At 32.9% G+C, this 17,914-nt stretch overlaps 2 protein-coding genes across 2 annotated transcripts in view; both read left to right on the top strand.

Annotated features, from left to right (window-relative positions):
- Positions 1-929: 929 nt before the first annotated feature.
- LOC143063609 (nmrA-like family domain-containing protein 1) lies at positions 930-11,518 on the top strand. The gene is made up of 4 exons (XM_076235835.1): positions 930-1,047; positions 3,506-4,025; positions 9,567-9,760; positions 11,185-11,518. The coding sequence occupies exons 2-4, from the start codon at positions 3,506-3,508 to the stop codon at positions 11,371-11,373; spliced, it is 903 nt and encodes a 300-aa protein (XP_076091950.1). The 5' UTR covers positions 930-1,047; the 3' UTR covers positions 11,374-11,518.
- A 2,719-nt stretch (positions 11,519-14,237) lies between these two features.
- The window catches only part of LOC143063610 (L-proline trans-4-hydroxylase-like), a 40,328-nt gene continuing 36,651 nt past the window's right edge, over positions 14,238-17,914 (top strand). The window contains exons 1-2 of the mRNA XM_076235836.1: positions 14,238-14,296; positions 16,810-16,876. Of these exons, the coding sequence (XP_076091951.1) occupies positions 16,864-16,876 (13 nt within the window). The 5' untranslated portion in view covers positions 14,238-14,296; positions 16,810-16,863. The remainder of the gene's footprint in view (positions 14,297-16,809; positions 16,877-17,914) is intronic.

The following is a 17,914-nucleotide window of genomic DNA, read 5'->3' as shown; positions in this document are numbered from 1 at the left end:
GGTAGATTAGAACACAACCCAGCTGTTCAAACATCACTACGATCGTCAAAATTTTCACGTGGCTTAGTGAGACTGCGATATTAGACATGCACTACTAGATTCTGTTTTAGTTCTTCCTGTCAAGTTGACACACACATTTGCTTCTTGGGGGCAACGGTACTCTCAGACGAGTAAAACTATTCATTTATCAAGTTAGTTTGGTACAGAAATACATGATCAAAAGAAAACGGTTAACCCTTGATTTTACTGCTTCATTTTCTTATAAGAACTAAAAATTAAAGCATTTACCCTGTATACATTACAACAATTTTAAAATGTTTATTCTTTTGCCCTTCTATTGTATTTTTACCTTTTTCATATTGAAATATTTATTGCAGAGCGCTCTAGATTTTATATTTATGTATTGTTCAATAAGTGTATTATTTGTGAAGTAGGAGACATAGCAATAAAAGCAAATTTACTTGTTTCAGAATCCAAAATAAATATTTCAATTGTATCATATCGTTATGTGATGATTTATCTGAATACATATTGCTTTAACTATAAATGCACTCAAAGCTCTGAACTCTATTACAGATACCAGAAATACAAAGAAGCTTCCGGAAATCATACAGTATTAATAATAAAAGCAACTTCATAAAGCAAGCTCAAAGCATTTAACCTGTTGATAAGAAATATGTATGTTTTAACATGCATATTCAAAATCTATACAAACAAGGTGAAAGAAATAAAATCAATTTCATCCAAAGAAATTACATCGGAAATCCAATGAGATTAAAGGATTATCGTACCGTTACTAAACAGTCGATAACTAATTAATGTTTTACATGCTCTAACTTGGTTGACAGTTCTTTCAGAATAAATAATACTTTTTAATTGCACGTTCACATTACAGTAGTCATTTAAACAGATCAATATTAATATATGAAAAGATTTGAAAGGTGAAATTCAGTTTAATCGACGCATGCGCTTTTACTCGTTGCTAGACGCCAAAACTTGACTGCAGACAGTGATAAAAAACCGACATCCTGTTATCTCATTTAAAAGGTAAGCTGTTTTAAAGCTAAGCTTCAAAGCTCGAAACTTCTAACATATCCTCCTTTCTTTCACAGAACGATTGCACGTCCCAATTATCCAATAATTTTACAATTTTCTGATCAGATTTTTACGTTTCCGGATCGCATTTTATCTTCACAATAATTCCCTACTAGAGCAGAATAATTAAAGTAATTATTTAAAATGCAGCTTCATGGTTCTCATTGGATGATGAGTTATGTCATTGATTCAGCTGCAATTTATCGCAGTGGCACTCTACAATAAAGTGAACAATCTTAGTCGTCTCTGAAAGTAAAATATCTACTGCAATAGGACTGAAAATGTTCGTTTTAAACATGTTTTACGATATGAATGTGTTAATTTAAAACAAGTATGTAAATTGAATATTGTATATAATTATAAGTAAACGATTTTACCTTTCCTGTCTTTTATACAGGTGTTTAAATCGATAAGATTTCAACAAATATAAATATTGGTTGACTGGATTTAAATGCTTTTAAATACACATGACACAAGTAGGAAAACAAATTAGAAATGAAATTATTTGCTCATGCTTAAGAAAATCCGTCTCAACATATCTATGTATATATAAAGTCACTCAATGGTATTTAATATTAGGAAAATCAATGTGACTGTCGCGCGGGGCTTATAAAGAAGAGATATGTGTTTAGTAACACAGAAACAAATCAATTACCAAGTCCTTCATGTAGGTGTCAGACCACCAATTCATCCACCAATTTCGGACATATCAAAAGTACCCCTTACCTAACAAAAGAATAGTGCTTTTCGTGTCATCGTATACTTAAAATTACCACCAAATTTGCCGAAATGAATCTTTTGGTGAAGGAGTAATAGTTTTACATGTTTAAGACCATTTAACATGTTTAACCCCGCCACACTTTGTATGTATGTGCCTGTCCCAAGTGAGGAGCCTGTAATTCAGTGGTTGTCGTTTGTTTTTGTACTACATATTTGTTTTTCGTTCATTTTTATATATTAATAAGGCCGTTAGTTTTCTCGTTTGAATTGTTTAACATGGTCATTTCGGGGCCTTTTATAACTGACTATGCGGTATGGGATTTGCTCATTGTTGAACGCCGTACGGTGACCTATAGTTGTTTATTTCTGTGTCATTTTGGTCTCTTGTGGAGAGTTGTCTCATTGGCAATCATACCACATCTTCTTTTTTATATTTAGACCATTTTGAGCAAATTTTAAGAGAGATGTCACAGCTTCATACAATGTTATGGAGTGCAAAGGCAAATATCGTGCAACATGCATTAATGAATACATTAAGTCCAATAGATACGGGGTACAAAACTTTATATTACTGCGAAAAAAAAACCAAACAAACATACGAGTGAATATTAGCAAAAGAATTGAACCTTACCATAAAGATGTCAAATAAAAAAGGATGAATTAGAACATGTTAGATGAACTGAAAAGGCAAAAACCTTTTCTTTTCATTAGATACCTTTTAGTTTTTAGTTTATTGTTATTTTCAAGTTTTTCATGAGATATTTGTCACGTATATATATTTTCTTTTTCACTAGTAGTATTTTAAATAGTTTAAGTTGTACCACTTCCCGATTTAATGAAATTAAAAAAAAAAAATACCGTATACCAATGTTGCAACAAAAAGTAATAAAAAGGGCTGGCCTGAGTGGGGATTATAGATGCGTATTGCTGCGTGTTTGTTTTTCTACATTGGCTAGAGGTATAGGGGGAATTGAGCTCTCAAAAAACATGTTTAACCCCGCCGCATTTATGCGCCTGTCCAAAGTCAGGAGCCTCTGGCCTTTGTTGGCCTTGTAAGATTTTTAATTTTAGTTCATTTATATAATTCGGAGTTTAGTGACGTTCATTCTCACTAAAATTGTACAAATTTTTGTTTAGGGGCATCTGAAGCACGCGAACGGGTGCGTTAGCCTTCGACTGATTTTTGGTCTTTGGTTGGCTAGTTTTCTCTTTGACACATTCCCCATTTCCATTCTCAATTTTACTTTTAAAAAAATCATTAACTTAAGATTATGTAAGACACCAAAAGTGATTTCCTGAAATTTTCGGAATTTAGGTTTTGTTTTTTTTTTTTTATTAGAAAGTCACTAATAAGTCTTTTGAAGACGAAACGCGCGTTTTTAATCCCGGTAACAATGATTATATCCTAAGTTGCAACATGTTTAACAAACCTACAAACGAGAACAGTGATTTAAATGTCTGGTAAAGAGCAACTCCTAAAATAAAAATAAAACCAACATGTATACTATAACCAGTCGACAGCTTAAAGACGTTTCAAATTGATGGTATATTTCAAGAGCAACATATTTTGATGTCGTCTTCCCCAATATCAAAAATCAACCTTACTATAATCTAGTAATACAAAACAACTTATAATGATGAGTGCGTTTACGAAAATGTTTAATAAAAACATTTAATTTTTATTTTACAGATGAGCAAGTCAATAACAATTGTTCGTGGAGATACGGATATAGGTGGTGCTGTAGCTTGTAATCTTGCCAAGAATCCTAACTTGAAGGTCAAGGCGATTGTTGTGGACACGTCAGCCCCGGAAGTCCAATCTATGAAATCATGCAACGTCGAAGTTGTTCAAAATAGTCTTAAAGATGTTAACGCAATAAAAGACTTACTATCTGGCACAGATGGATGTTTTATTGTTACAAAATCTGACTTTAAAAATCCTCAGTTCGTAGAGGATGAAATCGAACAAGGTCAAAATATTGCCGACGCATGCGCTGCAGCAAAAGTTCCCCATGTAGTTTTTAATACACAGTTACATCCGTTTAAAATAACTGGAATTTCAGCTCGGCACCTGGTAGCCAAAGCGGAAATTGAAGGATATATACGACAAATAGGATTGCCAGTAACATTTATTCTTGTTCCATGCTTATATGAAGATTATTTAAATATTTTGAAACCTTTTGATATGGGACGTGGATTGCATGAAATCGGTAAGTTTAAACTTTGAATAGTCATATTCATAAACACATCATCCTTATGTATATACCGTAGCGTATTTTGTAAAAAAAAAAATCCGTACTCCATGACTGTATACGTTACAACAAAATTATTTTTAAAAACCTGTGTACACGTTATTTTATTTTGGCGGTATTTTGACCAAGGTTATGGTTGTCTATCTGCTATTGTTTAACATTTCACACCTTATTTCATTGATTTTGTAATTAGATTGTGTCATAGATCAAATTATTTGTTCAGTGTATGTTTTAATACTTGTTTTTGTTAATATGTCTTTTGATCGAGTTAAGTCATTTTGATTGATATTTTATAGTATGTCTTTCTATGTTGTGATGTTACACTATAGTTTCAGTTAAGGGTCAAGGTTGGTACCTATTTATAAGTTTAAACCCGCCGTTTTCATATGCCCTAAATCAGGAACCTGATGGTCAATTGGTTGTCGTTATTTGATGTAGTTCATCTCGTTTCTTGTTTGTATATAGACAATACCATTGGTTTTCCACTTGTCATTTTGGGGTTCCTGTATAGCTTGTTGTTGGGTTTGAGTAAATGCTCCGTGTTGAAGATCCTACTTTGGCCTATAATGATATACTCTTACAAATTGTGTATTGGATGGAGAGTTAACTCATTGGCAATCATACCACATCTTCTTATATCTATATAATTTGGCTAACTTGATTGTTATGTTTTAAAAAGGAATATTATGTTCGTCAAGCTCATCGACAAAATAAATCTTTCCCATTTTGGCTTTAAACCAAATTTGCTGAAACGTTCTATGTTATTGAGTTTCTGGTATTCGTACAATATAGGCTAGTAAATTTTATAAGCACAAAAAAAATTTAAAAAAATCCAGTCACCTCGATACAGCACTAAGAGCGCTATTAAGGCATGATATATCTGAGAGGAAATCACCATTTCACCAACATTCCAACTGACTCCATTTTCAGAAAACGAAATATGTAACAAACATAAACTTTTAGCCACCGCTTTACAAGCAGAGCCAAATACAATGAAAGTCCCAACTATGTATTGGCTTCCGAAGCTACACAAAACCCCTTACAAATATAGATTTATTTCGTCTTCAAGCCATTGTTTAACTACTAAATTGTCTATTCTTCTTACCAGCACACTTGGTACAATTAAAAACCTGATAATAAATTGTTCAAATAAGGCCTTCGAAAATAGTGGAATAAATTACTTTTGGAGTGTCAAGAACTCGTTGGAAGTACTTGATAAATTGCATGCTTATATTGGTGATTTTGAATCTGTTCAAAGTTTTGATTTTTCTACCCTGTATACCACATTGCCTCACATTCTCATTAAGAAAAAATTCACACACCTAATTAAATGGGCATTTGTGACGAAGTCATTAATGATTAAATATATTTTATTATGTAATTACAAAGTCAAGAAAGATTATAAAGTTCAAATGTTCGAATGTTCACAAACTGTCTTTAAAGTTGAATTGTTCGAATGTTCAATATCTCACACGGGCACGTGATCGTATAGTGGAATAACTGTTCGTTTCTGTCGGATATTAAGCACATGAGTTCCAGCCTACCCACGAGGGGGAAGACCTTGGCGGAATCTCCGGTACCAATCTGTCCTAATCGAATTCTCGTCTAATCGAATTGTGTCCTTGTAGTCCATTGAGGTATCTTATATAGTCCAATGGTCCATACAAATGTCTATAGCTGTAGGCCGGTTACATAGTCGTCTGTTTATCGAGTAATAATTATATGAGGTTAATTGTCAAACTATGCAATTAACCCCTGACGGTTAAATGTTAGTTCACAGTAGACATGGTCATTTATTGGCTTCAGGGTATATATGTCCATAGTATACGAACAGATTGTTATTAGTGTCCAAAGGCTTCCTGCTGATTAATGTATGTGACACAATTGTGTAACACATTCAAAAAATCAGAATGTGAATATATATGTTCAAACTCTTTTAGGTCATTTTTTAATAGCAATAAACAAAAAAAAACTATGTTAATTGGACATGCTTTGATACTATATAAGCCCTTGGATTTTTACTAGATAACATTTTTGTTCGCTTTGGGGATTCCGTATATCGTCAGATTATCGGAATTCCAATGGGGACTAACTGTGCACCACTTATTGCGGACCTGTTTTTGTACTGTTATGAGTTACAATTTATAACTAAAATAAGCAAAGACCCATCGAAACAACATCTGATAAACAAATTTAATAATACTTTTAGATATTTGGATGATATTTTGGCTCTCAATAATGACTCTATATCACTAATGGAAAGCTGAATACTAAAATTTATGATAAAAGGGATGATTTTTCATTTCCTATCGTTAATTATCCGTTTTTAGATGGTGATGTTCCCTTGTCACCATCTTACGGTGTTTATATATCTCAACTTGTACGATTCGCTCGTGTTTGTAACAATGTTTTAGATTTTAACGAGAGAAATTTATGTATTACTGAAAAATTATTACACCAGGGTTTTCGATATCACAAACTAGTCAAAACATTTACTAAATTGTATCATCGGTATAAAGACATCATTCGTAAATATAGCTCAACATGCAGACTTCTAATACGTTCAGGTATTTCACATCCAATTTTTTATGGAAATATTCTTTATAAAGCACAAAGGTGTCAGTATTCACCTCAGAAACTTACAAAACCTTTGAATAGACTTATTAAGAAGGGATATAATTACGATACTGTTGTCAAGTCATTAAAGATTGCATATTTTGGCGTTAATATTGAGTCACTGATAAGGTCTTTGCATCGGAACTAAACACATTTATTCTAAAAACAGTTGTTGGCATGACACGGGTTATGTTCTTCTCATATATGTTATGATGGTATGATATTAAACCCCTAACGGGAAGGATTGTGCCTGATGTTCATATGATGAAATCATAATCTTTCAGTCAGTTTAATTGAAGTCTGGAGCTGGCATGTCAGTTAACTGCTAGTAGTCTGTTGTTATTTATGTATTATTGTCATTTTGTTTATTTTCTTTGGTTACATCTTTTGACATCAGACTCGGACTTCACTTGAACTGAATTTTAATGTGCGTATTGTTATGCGTTTACTTTTCTACATTGGTTAGAGGTATAGGGGGAGGGTTGAGATCTCACAAACATGTTAACCCCGCCGCATTTTTGCGCCTGTCCCAAGTCAGGAGCCTCTGGCCTTTGTTAGTCTTGTATTATTTTAATTTTAGTTTCTTGTGTACAATTTGGAAATTAGTATGGCGTTCATTATCACTGGACTAGTATATATTTGTTTAGGGGCCAGCTGAAGGACGCCTTCGGGTGCGGGAATTTCTCGCTACATTGAAGACCTATTGGTGACCCTCTGCTGTTGTTTTTTATTTGGTCGGGTTGTTGTCTCTTTGACACATTCCCCATTTCCATTCTCAATTTTATCTATTATGGCACTATGGCACTTTTTGCTTTTTATAGTCACCGAGGTTCAAATTAAAATGTCTTCCACTTTGTAACTAAATGTCAGCCAATCACTTATATTTGCGTTATCATAATTGATTGGTGCAAGTTGTAGTGTTCATTATATGGTCATTTTTTCCATAGAAATTTTGCTGATCTAATTAAGATCTAACTTACTGAGTTTTATTGTAATGTTTTTGCTCATTGTTGAAGGTCGTGTATGTGTTGACATACATTTGAAGTTGTTTACATCCACGACATTTTGTATATTATGGATAGTAATCTTATTGGCAATAATTCCTTACTCATTTTTAACAGAGTAGTGATCGAATTCGCGTTTCTTTATCGTCAGAATAAGTAACGTTATCGACAAACTTAATTTTCTTCATCGACAAAATATTTCATGTCCAACGTGTAAGTTTTCATTGTTTAAGTCGAAATTTTTTAACACAGTAAAACATTTTTTATAATCATCCTCTGTCATTGGCATTTTCATTTTAACGGTTGTGGCACGGTTTGAAATGTTGAAGACAAAATTGCTCTATATCTTAAGTTATTGACGAATATTTGAAATGTAAACCTCTATAAGATGTGATGTACGGCATTTCATTTTATCATTGGTAATGATCCATATCTGACAGAGAAGAAATATTCATAATTCTCAGAAAGTTTTCATAAATATTGTTAGATACCACTAATCGTTCCAACAATCAAGACAACAGAGACAAACAGGGAAAAAAATATGAAAATGAAAAGATATGACTTAAGTGTAAGCATGTTCAGGGAGACGGCACTGAATTTACAAAAAAATAATTGATGTTTTAAGGAACTGTAGAGGTCTCCACAGGTTTTCAACAAGGGTAGAATTCAAAACCTTGAATATGAAAACCTCGAAATCCATGATACTTTTTCTGTGCGGTAGTTATATCTACAAAATCCAATCATGTACACGACATATAAAACATGTATATTTATATATTGGGATTTTTTTTTTGTTTCCAAACAGAATTATAAGGTTATGTATAAGTGCCTCCGTTCACTGCACAATTGTAAAGTGTCTTCCTAAAGACCAGCAAAAATAAATGGCACAAGTTCACGTATAGTCATAAAAAAAGTCGTATAATTTACGTTATCGAACAAAAAATCAGACATACGGAATAGTATATGTGAATGGTTAGGAAATCCGTTTCCCCTACATGTTTTAAAAGAGTCTGATTTGAAATTATCTTTTAGAACTTTTTTTAGTAATTGAGAACCTATGTTGTTTATGGGTAATAGGTGAAATGTTGCACGATCCCTCAAAATGACAGCAAACGCAGTTTTCCGGACGATTTTCATTTGTACACTGCTAAAAACTGTCAGGTCCTGGCCATGGTATATTTTGGAGAATTTTTTTTTTACTGATTTTTACTAAAAAAAATATTATCTGTGTGTGCCATTGCAAGAAAAAGTTTTGCACGTTACTATGTCATATTAAAAAAAATTATCAACAAAATTTTCCCGTTTAAACTGTACTAGAAAAAAGTTTGGCATGTAAAACGGACGAAGACATTCTAACAGAAAGACAAATACCAGTCCTCCCTTTTGTGTATACATATAAGAAAACATTTCAAAGTTATTGATTGAATTCAAATCCATCACACATACGGTACACATTGTAGTCCGAAAAAATAAAGGACTTCATTCCTATCAAACACCTTTTTAATTGTTTACCAGTATATTTCTTTTAGTTCTGGGTAAAATTGTAACGGAAATAATACTATCAAGACGTCCTTCCATAAATCTTTTTTTTCTGTTCTGACTTTGAAGAAATGACTACTTTTCGCCCAATCGAAATGGTGCATGGACATATTTTGTTTCATATTATTAGAATTATTTTCAATATTATCGGTATTAAACTTGATTATCGACACATGAAAGTTTGTCAGCATTGTCAATCTTTTTAACGTTAAAGTACCAATAGTTCGGTCACTACTCAATTAAGTTTGTCGATAACGTAGCTAATTTTGACGGTAAAGAAACATCAATTCGATCACTTCTCTGTTACAGGCTGTATATCACTTCCATATATTCTTTTCAGTGATTCCAATGGGTGTGACACCTTTCAACATGATGAGTGTAGAAGATGTTGGTGACATTGTTGGTATTATATTTTCAAATAAAACTGCATTCCTAGAGAAAACATTAAGTGTATGTGGCGATAAACTCACCGTCAGAGAAATGGCAGCATATCTTTCAAGACACCTAGCCCCAACACAGTTCAAAGAAAAACAGGTATTTTATTGAAGTACTATACTAATTGCAAACAACGTGATACTAAACACTGGTAGAGACAAATTGCAAATATGATTCTTATTATAAAACAGAAGATGTCGTTGATATGATTACCAATGAGAATCTTTTCACAAGAGACCAAATGACAGAGAAATTAAAAGCTGTATGTCATCGTACGGTATTCACTGATGGGCAAGGGTAGTTTCCATCACCACCTAAATCATATATTGTCTTACAAGCCTTCCTACCCCATCTAACCGTTTATACTGATTTATTATTCTACACATGTTACTTTTTTCGTATTTTCATGCATTTATTCGTTTCTCTAAATACTTGTTATACTCACTCCTCTTGAAACTTTTCCACATTAAATATAAAATGAAAACTACATATAAAACCCTAACTCCGGCTGAATGTTTTTTTTTTTTTTTTTTTTTTTTTTATTAAATGTCATCTTTTAACATTGCAATCATTTATTTGATATAATTATTTAAAAATGAGGGAGATACCGAGGGAAAGGTCACACATATATATATATATATATATATAAGGATAGCAGAAAACGATAACTTAGAATAAACTACAAACATATAAACATTGTAAAAATAGTAAAAAGTGAGAACAAAAAAGAGAAATAAACAAAATTGACTAGAAGACACTAGAGTGAAACAACGTGAATAAATACAGCATTGGTTTCTTAGAGTTCAATCTCAGCATGCAGGGGCGGATCCAGCTATTTTTAAAAGGGGGTTCCAATCATATGTCGAAATTATGGCAAAAAACATTGATTGTCAAAAAGAGGGTTCTAACCCACGGAAACCCTCTCTTGGATCCGCCAATCGCAAGTGATGTAATGATATATCAAAATAAATAAATAATTTATCTGTCATGACGGACTCCCACTTGACATAACTCGGCAGGAAACACACAGGTCTCGCATATCATCATGCTACAAAAGTCGACGGGGAGAGGAATATCATTTGGTCACATAGACCTCTGTCCGAACGTAGAAAACATGATAAAGAGGGGTGTTAAAGAGGGGTGTTAAAGAGGGGTGTTCGTTTTATTATGCGGGATGCATAAATACACAACTATGTCCGGTCGATCGATCGGAATCGGTAGGAATGGTATTAATTATGTTAAATCAATGGAAAAACCCTTTCATTTAAATACCAAATTCAACTTTTGGTAATAAGATTTGAGTATTAGTCCTAAATATGCACGATATTATGCCATTTAATGTCAGGCTATTATTTTACTAAGCAATCAGAATTAGTATATTTTGATGAAACTGCTATTTACCGTTTAAAAAAAGTATGAGCTTTGCAAAAGTATTGTGCTTTGATGTTACTGAGGTAAAAATATAATCGGTAGTCTATGCAGTCTATGAATATTCTTTATATGGTTTTTCTATTTATTTTTAGCTAACGGCTTACCAGTATGCACAACTTGGACAACCTTGGTCCCAAGACTATGCCAACATGTTTGACTTTATATTACGCGTCGACCAGCGGTATAACCTCCAAGAAACAAGAAAAATCTGTCCTAAAACACAGACATTTGAAGAATGGGTGAAAAGTAATGTAGGAAAATTAAAACAAATTTTCCCTTGATATATTTTATTTCCACTTCACTATAGAATGATAGATTTACTGAAGCAGTATTGTTTAATGTGTATTGTGATATTGTTATTTTGCCTTTTAAGTTTGTGATCGCAATTATTGTTATCTTGTGTTCAAATAAAAATATGCAAGTTAGTATACCACAAATTAAAGAATTATTATATTTTCCAGTTTACCTTCTGAAATTAAATAACTACTAAATACTTTCACTTTTTGACCAAGCACATAGACTTTACAAAATTTTCTGTCACTACTCTTTTAAGTCTTTAAATAAAATAATTTTTTTACAATTATTAATAATAATTTCTTTTTCTAAAACAAAAAAAATAAGTAAACTATAAAAAAAGAAAAAGAAAAACAGAAGCTGTGGTATGAATTCCAGTGAGACACCTTCACCAGAGACCACATGACACAATCCTGTTCACTGTACGACCGTCAACATTTTTGTTGCTATTTGCGAATACCAAAGAGTGTGCACGCTCAGTAGACTCCTCCCTAAAACTGTAAACTTTAAGCTAAAAAAAAATAATATTACCAAAATCAATATAATTAGATATTTTTGGGGGGTATTTCTTAGAAAAATAATTGAGATTTATTGGATTATACTGTGGTCAACGGAGTCAATTTTATTTTTTTAAATATTCATTACTCTTACTATACTATTTCGGCGCCGAATTTAATGAGGGTCGTATTTTATGGTAACTGCCTTTAAAAATATGAACTCGTTCAGATGCAGCGTGTCTTCAAAAGTACAGTACAGATGAAAAATAGAGGGTGAATAGAGATAAAATGGGTTGGATATTTCTATTTTGAAGTACATCAAACGGACTTAAAAAGATTTGGAAAAAATATTTAAATACTAAAAAGGATATATGCAACACAATTTTCAACAAAAGACATATATTATATGTTAGTGACTAGTATACTGAACAACTTGGTCTTCCGTTGGCTTGAACGAGTGAAACAAAGTTTATATATTACAATATTATAATAGCACAATATCCTTTTTTACAAATCATGGAACAGAAAGGATTTTTATCAACTGGTGACACTCACAAAATCCTTACACGCACTTGATAAGAAAACCCAAAGGAACAGCACTTTCATCCCGGGCCCGGCAAAACGACAGTGAGGTCTTCAGTGTGGAGTAAAAAGTCAGACCTCCCTGTAAGTTTAATACGATCTCTAGCACCTAATTATGATGAAATCTTCTTTGGTGTAGATATCTTCTTCAGGTAACAATTATACCAATCACCTTGCCCGTCCGTTTATCAAACAAACTATGCTCGTCATTCTTTTTTCAGGAACAACTGAACAGAATGACTTTATCCTTTCATAATATTTCTCTTAGTTCTATTAAAAACGCGTTTGTAAAGTTGAATGAAAACATGTGTTTGTCACTCATGTCACATCATCTACAGAACAGAGTCATATCATATCATAATTAACCAATCACCTGACGATATTGTAACACATGAGTTCCATTTGAATGTGTCCGACACTTACTTGCAGTTTTTCGGTACATAACTTTCGAAACACGAGAGGGTACAAACTTAAAACAAACATTGTTACATGTTACTGTAGCAAAGAAACCTAACAATTAATGTTTTTAAAAGCTCGCTGAAACCACACAAACGTTCAGACAACAAAAGGACATACCAAGATATAATAAAATTGAGAATGGAAATGGGGAATGTGCCAAAGAGACAACAACCCGACCATAGAAAAAAACAACAGCAGAAGGTCACCAACAGGTCTTCAATGTAGCGAGAAATTCCCGCACCCGGAGGCGTCCTTCAGCTGGCCCCTAAACAAATATATACTAGTTCAGTGTGTACTAATTTCCAAATTGTACACAAGAAACTAAAATTAAAATAATACAAGACTAACAAAGGCCAGAGTCTTCTGACTTGGGACAGGCGCAAAAATGCGGCGGGGTTAAACATGTTTGTGAGATCTCAACCCTCCCCCTATACCTCTAGCCAATGTAGAAAAGTAAACGCATAACAATACGCACATTAAAATTCAGTTCAAGAGAAGTCCGAGTCTGATGTCAGAAGATGTAACCATACATCTTGGTAGGAAAGCTGTCACCTAGCATTCAGCTAATTCTTTAGACAATGGGTATGGTAAAACAAAACAGGTTTGAATGCATCCACGTCTGGTTGGAATATAAACTTTAATTTCGATGCCTCAAGTAGGGTGAGTGTCACACTATCTGTAGTTAAGTATAATATATAACCTTGTAAAATATAAAATCCGTAAGCGGTCCTTTGGTTGCGTTTTGCATGGCAAAACTGCTGTAATGCAACCTACCTACGTATTTATACATTCTCATGTCTGCAAAAGTTTTATTGCGGGACAGCAGAATTGAATTTATGTATACCTTGTATACTCAATTCGAATTTTGAAACAGTTATTTAAATAAATATGTCCAAAATTCCTTGTCAATATTAAGCAACTGGCTGTGCAGGATGTATAATACGCAGCCACGTCGGACTATAGCGACAGTTAATCATAATGGGTCTATGAGTGACCAAGTAAGACAAATTTCTGCCTCTATTTTTCAGTGAAAGTTTAAATTGAACGCCCTAAACTCTTGTTGAAGGTAAATATAGAAAAGCATTTCACACGCACATTTATAAAGTGTATTTTTTCGTTTTTGTCAAACCACAGTAAAGCAAACAATAAAATGACGAACGCGAGTTACTTGTTATTTCATATACATGTATACGAGTAAAACAAAATAAAGTGATTATAATGGTATACACGTGTCGTACACATATAATGTACATGTACATCAGATGAAACCATGCAACTAATAAATGATAAAGAGATAATGATAAGTTTATTTATCTACACAGATAGTGATGACCTGTATTTCATTATCATAATTGTACACATTACACATAAGGTATGGACTTCATTTATTTGTCCAATAGTTTTCACCTCTCGTTTAAAACTCTTTGTTATGGTGTTTGTTTCATGTGCTGTTTTGTAATTTCATTTTATGAATGTATACAGTCTTCTAGGTAGTTTTCTATTCTCTTATTCATAATCTTTAAATGTTTTCTTTTCCTTTGAGATGACTTCATGTACGGGGCGCCGAATGGGACTCTTGTGGTTCCGACAAAATTCAATTGTGTCATAACAAAAATCATTTTTGTCTTACAAAACTATGTGATACAGAATTGTAATGAGAACTTCAATTTTGTGATGACAAAATTCATTTTTTTCATGACAAAATTCAATTTTGTCAAAACGGTATGCAAATATAAACTTATTTGCATACACAATTGACTTTTGTTACCTGATATGGAAATTAAAACACAAAAGTCGATTTTGTGAGACAAGATTCAATTTTGTGAGACAAAATTCAATTTTGTGAGACAAAATTCAATTTTTTCAATTTTGTGTCACAAAAGTCATTGTGTCACAAAAGTCATTTTTTTTTGACAAGTAACGTTTGTCAACTGAAAGATAATTCTGCATGACAAAATTTAAATTTGTAGTATACTACAAATTTTGTTAAACTGAACTCATTTTTGTTGAACAAAACTCACTTTTGTCCGTACAAAATTGAATTTCGAGTACAAAACCACAAGAGTCCCGTTCGGCGCCCCGTATCATGAGCGTACACACACTGACATATTAATTGTTAAACATGTTAAAGGCGGCGTTTTACGTTTCCGCAAATTGGCATTACTTTTCCGGGAAAAAAAGATGACGTTTCCGGAAAAAAAAGTTTACGTTTCCGCAAATAAATATCTTACTTTTCCGGAAAAAAGTAACTATTTCGGAAAAAATAAATTATTGCTTTTCCGCAAATAATTGAGGAATACCTGTTAATCGAAAGCGAAGCCATAATATAAAAAAAATACTTAGTAAGTCAAAGGTCATCATAACATGCAAGTAAACTTTATCATTTAAATCTATGAAAAGTCAGCACTAATCAGAAATATCTTGATATGAGTTCATAAGTCAGTTCTGGCAGAATATTTGTAGCCAACACGCCGCACAAAGCCCACAGTAGTACATTCACCGTTTACAAGTTTTGTATTTTGTTCAAGAACTTAAGGAAGTCCATCTTCTCCTTTTCACATTTCCAAACGGGTGCTTTTACAGTTAGAGTTCTCATCTTTATGTAAGATGTTGTTTGCAGTTTCAATAACACATCGATAAAAACAAACAAAAAATGTTAGGATGGCTAGCGTAAAAAGTGCTCGTTCAAGTGGGCATGAAAAGACTCGGCACTATTCGTGTTTTCGTAACAGCAGTATGCATTACACATTCAAAGTCATTATGAACTACCTCGGGAAGTTATTCTTCGGGTAGTGCACACACCAATAAGCCGATCCAACAGTTTCGTGTAACATTCCTCGGATTCAAGTGGAAGTAACGCAAATACAAGACGAATGTAGTTACCATTTTTACATCCATGTATCGAATAAACTGAGTTGGTAGAAGAATTTCGGACAGGATTTAAATGTGCCATCTATGAAAATATCAGTCATTTCATTACATAGACATACCAAGTTGGTGAAACATGAAAGTATAACGATTCCCGAATCAAAATCATTGACTAATTAAAAGTTAAAATAAGTTTCAATTTTGTTAGTGTTCAAATCTATTTGTCTTAATGTCTCGTGAATTTCTAATCTACATTTAGGTAATTTTGGAAACTGCTTTCGCCTGTCTCTGTATAAGGACATAGCAACATTTTTCAAGTCAATATATATTCAATTATTTATAATTTACCAGGTAAATTTCCGGAAAAGTAATAAATACAAATTGCGGAAACGTATACTTTAAATTTGCGGAAACGTACCATTGGGACTTTGAAAAATTAGCGGAAATGCAATACGCCCGTTAAAGGCAACACATTTTTTCAAATATTCTTGTGAAATTAATTTAATCTCTTAATTTTTATGCAATAATCAGTTATTCATACTTATCCTTTTAATCAGAAGTATCTGCTGTGGTAAATAAAAATCAAATAAACGGTAAAAATCAAAGTGTTTAATCTTTCACCGTCCGAACAAGATATCGGTATGTTTGCGATTGCTGCTGTCAAGTGAGTAATATTATAAGGTTGACTGTCTGCCGATAGACTGGCTCACGATCTCAATATTCAGTATGTTACACATTTGCCTCGTGATAGCGTATGGCTATTAGCTAATACATGGAACGTAGTACCGGGAACCAAGATAGACTGCCAAAAACTAAGTCTATTTATCAGTTGGATACAGCATAAAGAAGAAAAGGCAATGTTTTACTCTGAATACTGTTTTGACTTTCTGAAAGAAAGGAAATCTGTATCTTTTTATCATAATTCTCTCATTAATAAAGCCATGTTGTCTCATTGGCACTCATATCGCATCTTATTTCTATTTAAAAGGACCCCTTCTATATTAACATTTTTTTCAGGGAGGAAGCAAGTGTTATGAAAAAAAACCTAGTGACCCTATGTACTAACACACAATGACAGAATCAGGTATGGATTAATAAAGAATTACAACATTTCTTATCTTAGGCAGCCTTTAATGGTAAAGTACCTTAATAATCTCATATTTTCTCAGACTTGGGGAAGATCATTTGATATTTGGGGTGGGGAACAAAATGAATATCTTGATCTTATCTAATCAAAACTAAAAATGAATAATCTTGCTAAAGACAAGGACCGAAGCCATTAACTCGACAAGACTTCGGGAAAGTTCGGATAGCCGACGACCATGTTTCGGAAGTTGGCAGTAAATGTATTTGCAGGAAATTGTTATAAAAAATAAATATAGTAAATGTTGTTAACAGAAATGTAGCTCTTTTCCTATCTTTTCGAATTCCTAATAGCAATAAATAAATGTGGTATTATTGAAAATATGACAACCATACATCAAAGGCAAAGAGGGTATTTTGAAAAATGCGTGCAATATAATTTTCTACTAGTAAAAGTTGCCGTAAATTCAATTCATTGTCCATTAAACTATCGATTTTTGATTGGTCTAGACGAGAGGGTAACATTCAAAACCATTGTCACCCTCTCAGCCATGTGATAGAGTAAATTAACACCCTCGTATCAGCCAATCAAATTATGGCATTTTAACGTGAAGTATAATGATAAGAGTTATAATCATACTTTGTTCTGTTTATGGGAAAACATTTATGATAGATAAGACGATCAACATTTAATTTTTCCATTAGTTACATCCCTGAATGTTATAGTTACGTTAGTGCCTCCCATGTAGGGTAACATATACTTTAGTGCCTTCCTTTTAGGGTTGTATTTATTTAAGTATCTTCCGTGTAGGGTAGCTTTACTTGAATGCCTTCCCTGTGGGATTATATTTACCTCAGTGGCTTCCCTATAGATGTATACCAAATGATCTATGGTAACTTCCCTATAGTGGTATAACTTATATGCATTTAAGTGTCTTCCCAATATGGTTATTTGAACTATGGTGACTTCTGTAGGGCTTATGTATTTTAGTGGCTTCCCTGCAGGATTATATGTTCTATGTACTTTAGTGGCTTCCCT

This window comes from Mytilus galloprovincialis, chromosome 2, assembly GCF_965363235.1.
Source record: "Mytilus galloprovincialis chromosome 2, xbMytGall1.hap1.1, whole genome shotgun sequence".
Lineage (NCBI taxonomy): Eukaryota > Metazoa > Mollusca > Bivalvia > Mytilida > Mytilidae > Mytilus > Mytilus galloprovincialis.
This window is presented reverse-complemented; position numbering and strand designations above follow the sequence as displayed.

Coding starts and splice junctions, on each gene's coding strand:
- LOC143063609 (XM_076235835.1), top strand. CDS start 3,506: ATGAGCAAGTCAATAACAATTGTTCGTGGAGATACGGATATAGGTGGT. Junction 4,026..9,566: donor ACGTGGATTGCATGAAATCG/GTAAGTTTAAAC, acceptor TATTCTTTTCAG/TGATTCCAATGGGTGTGACA. Junction 9,761..11,184: donor CACAGTTCAAAGAAAAACAG/GTATTTTATTGA, acceptor ATTTATTTTTAG/CTAACGGCTTACCAGTATGC.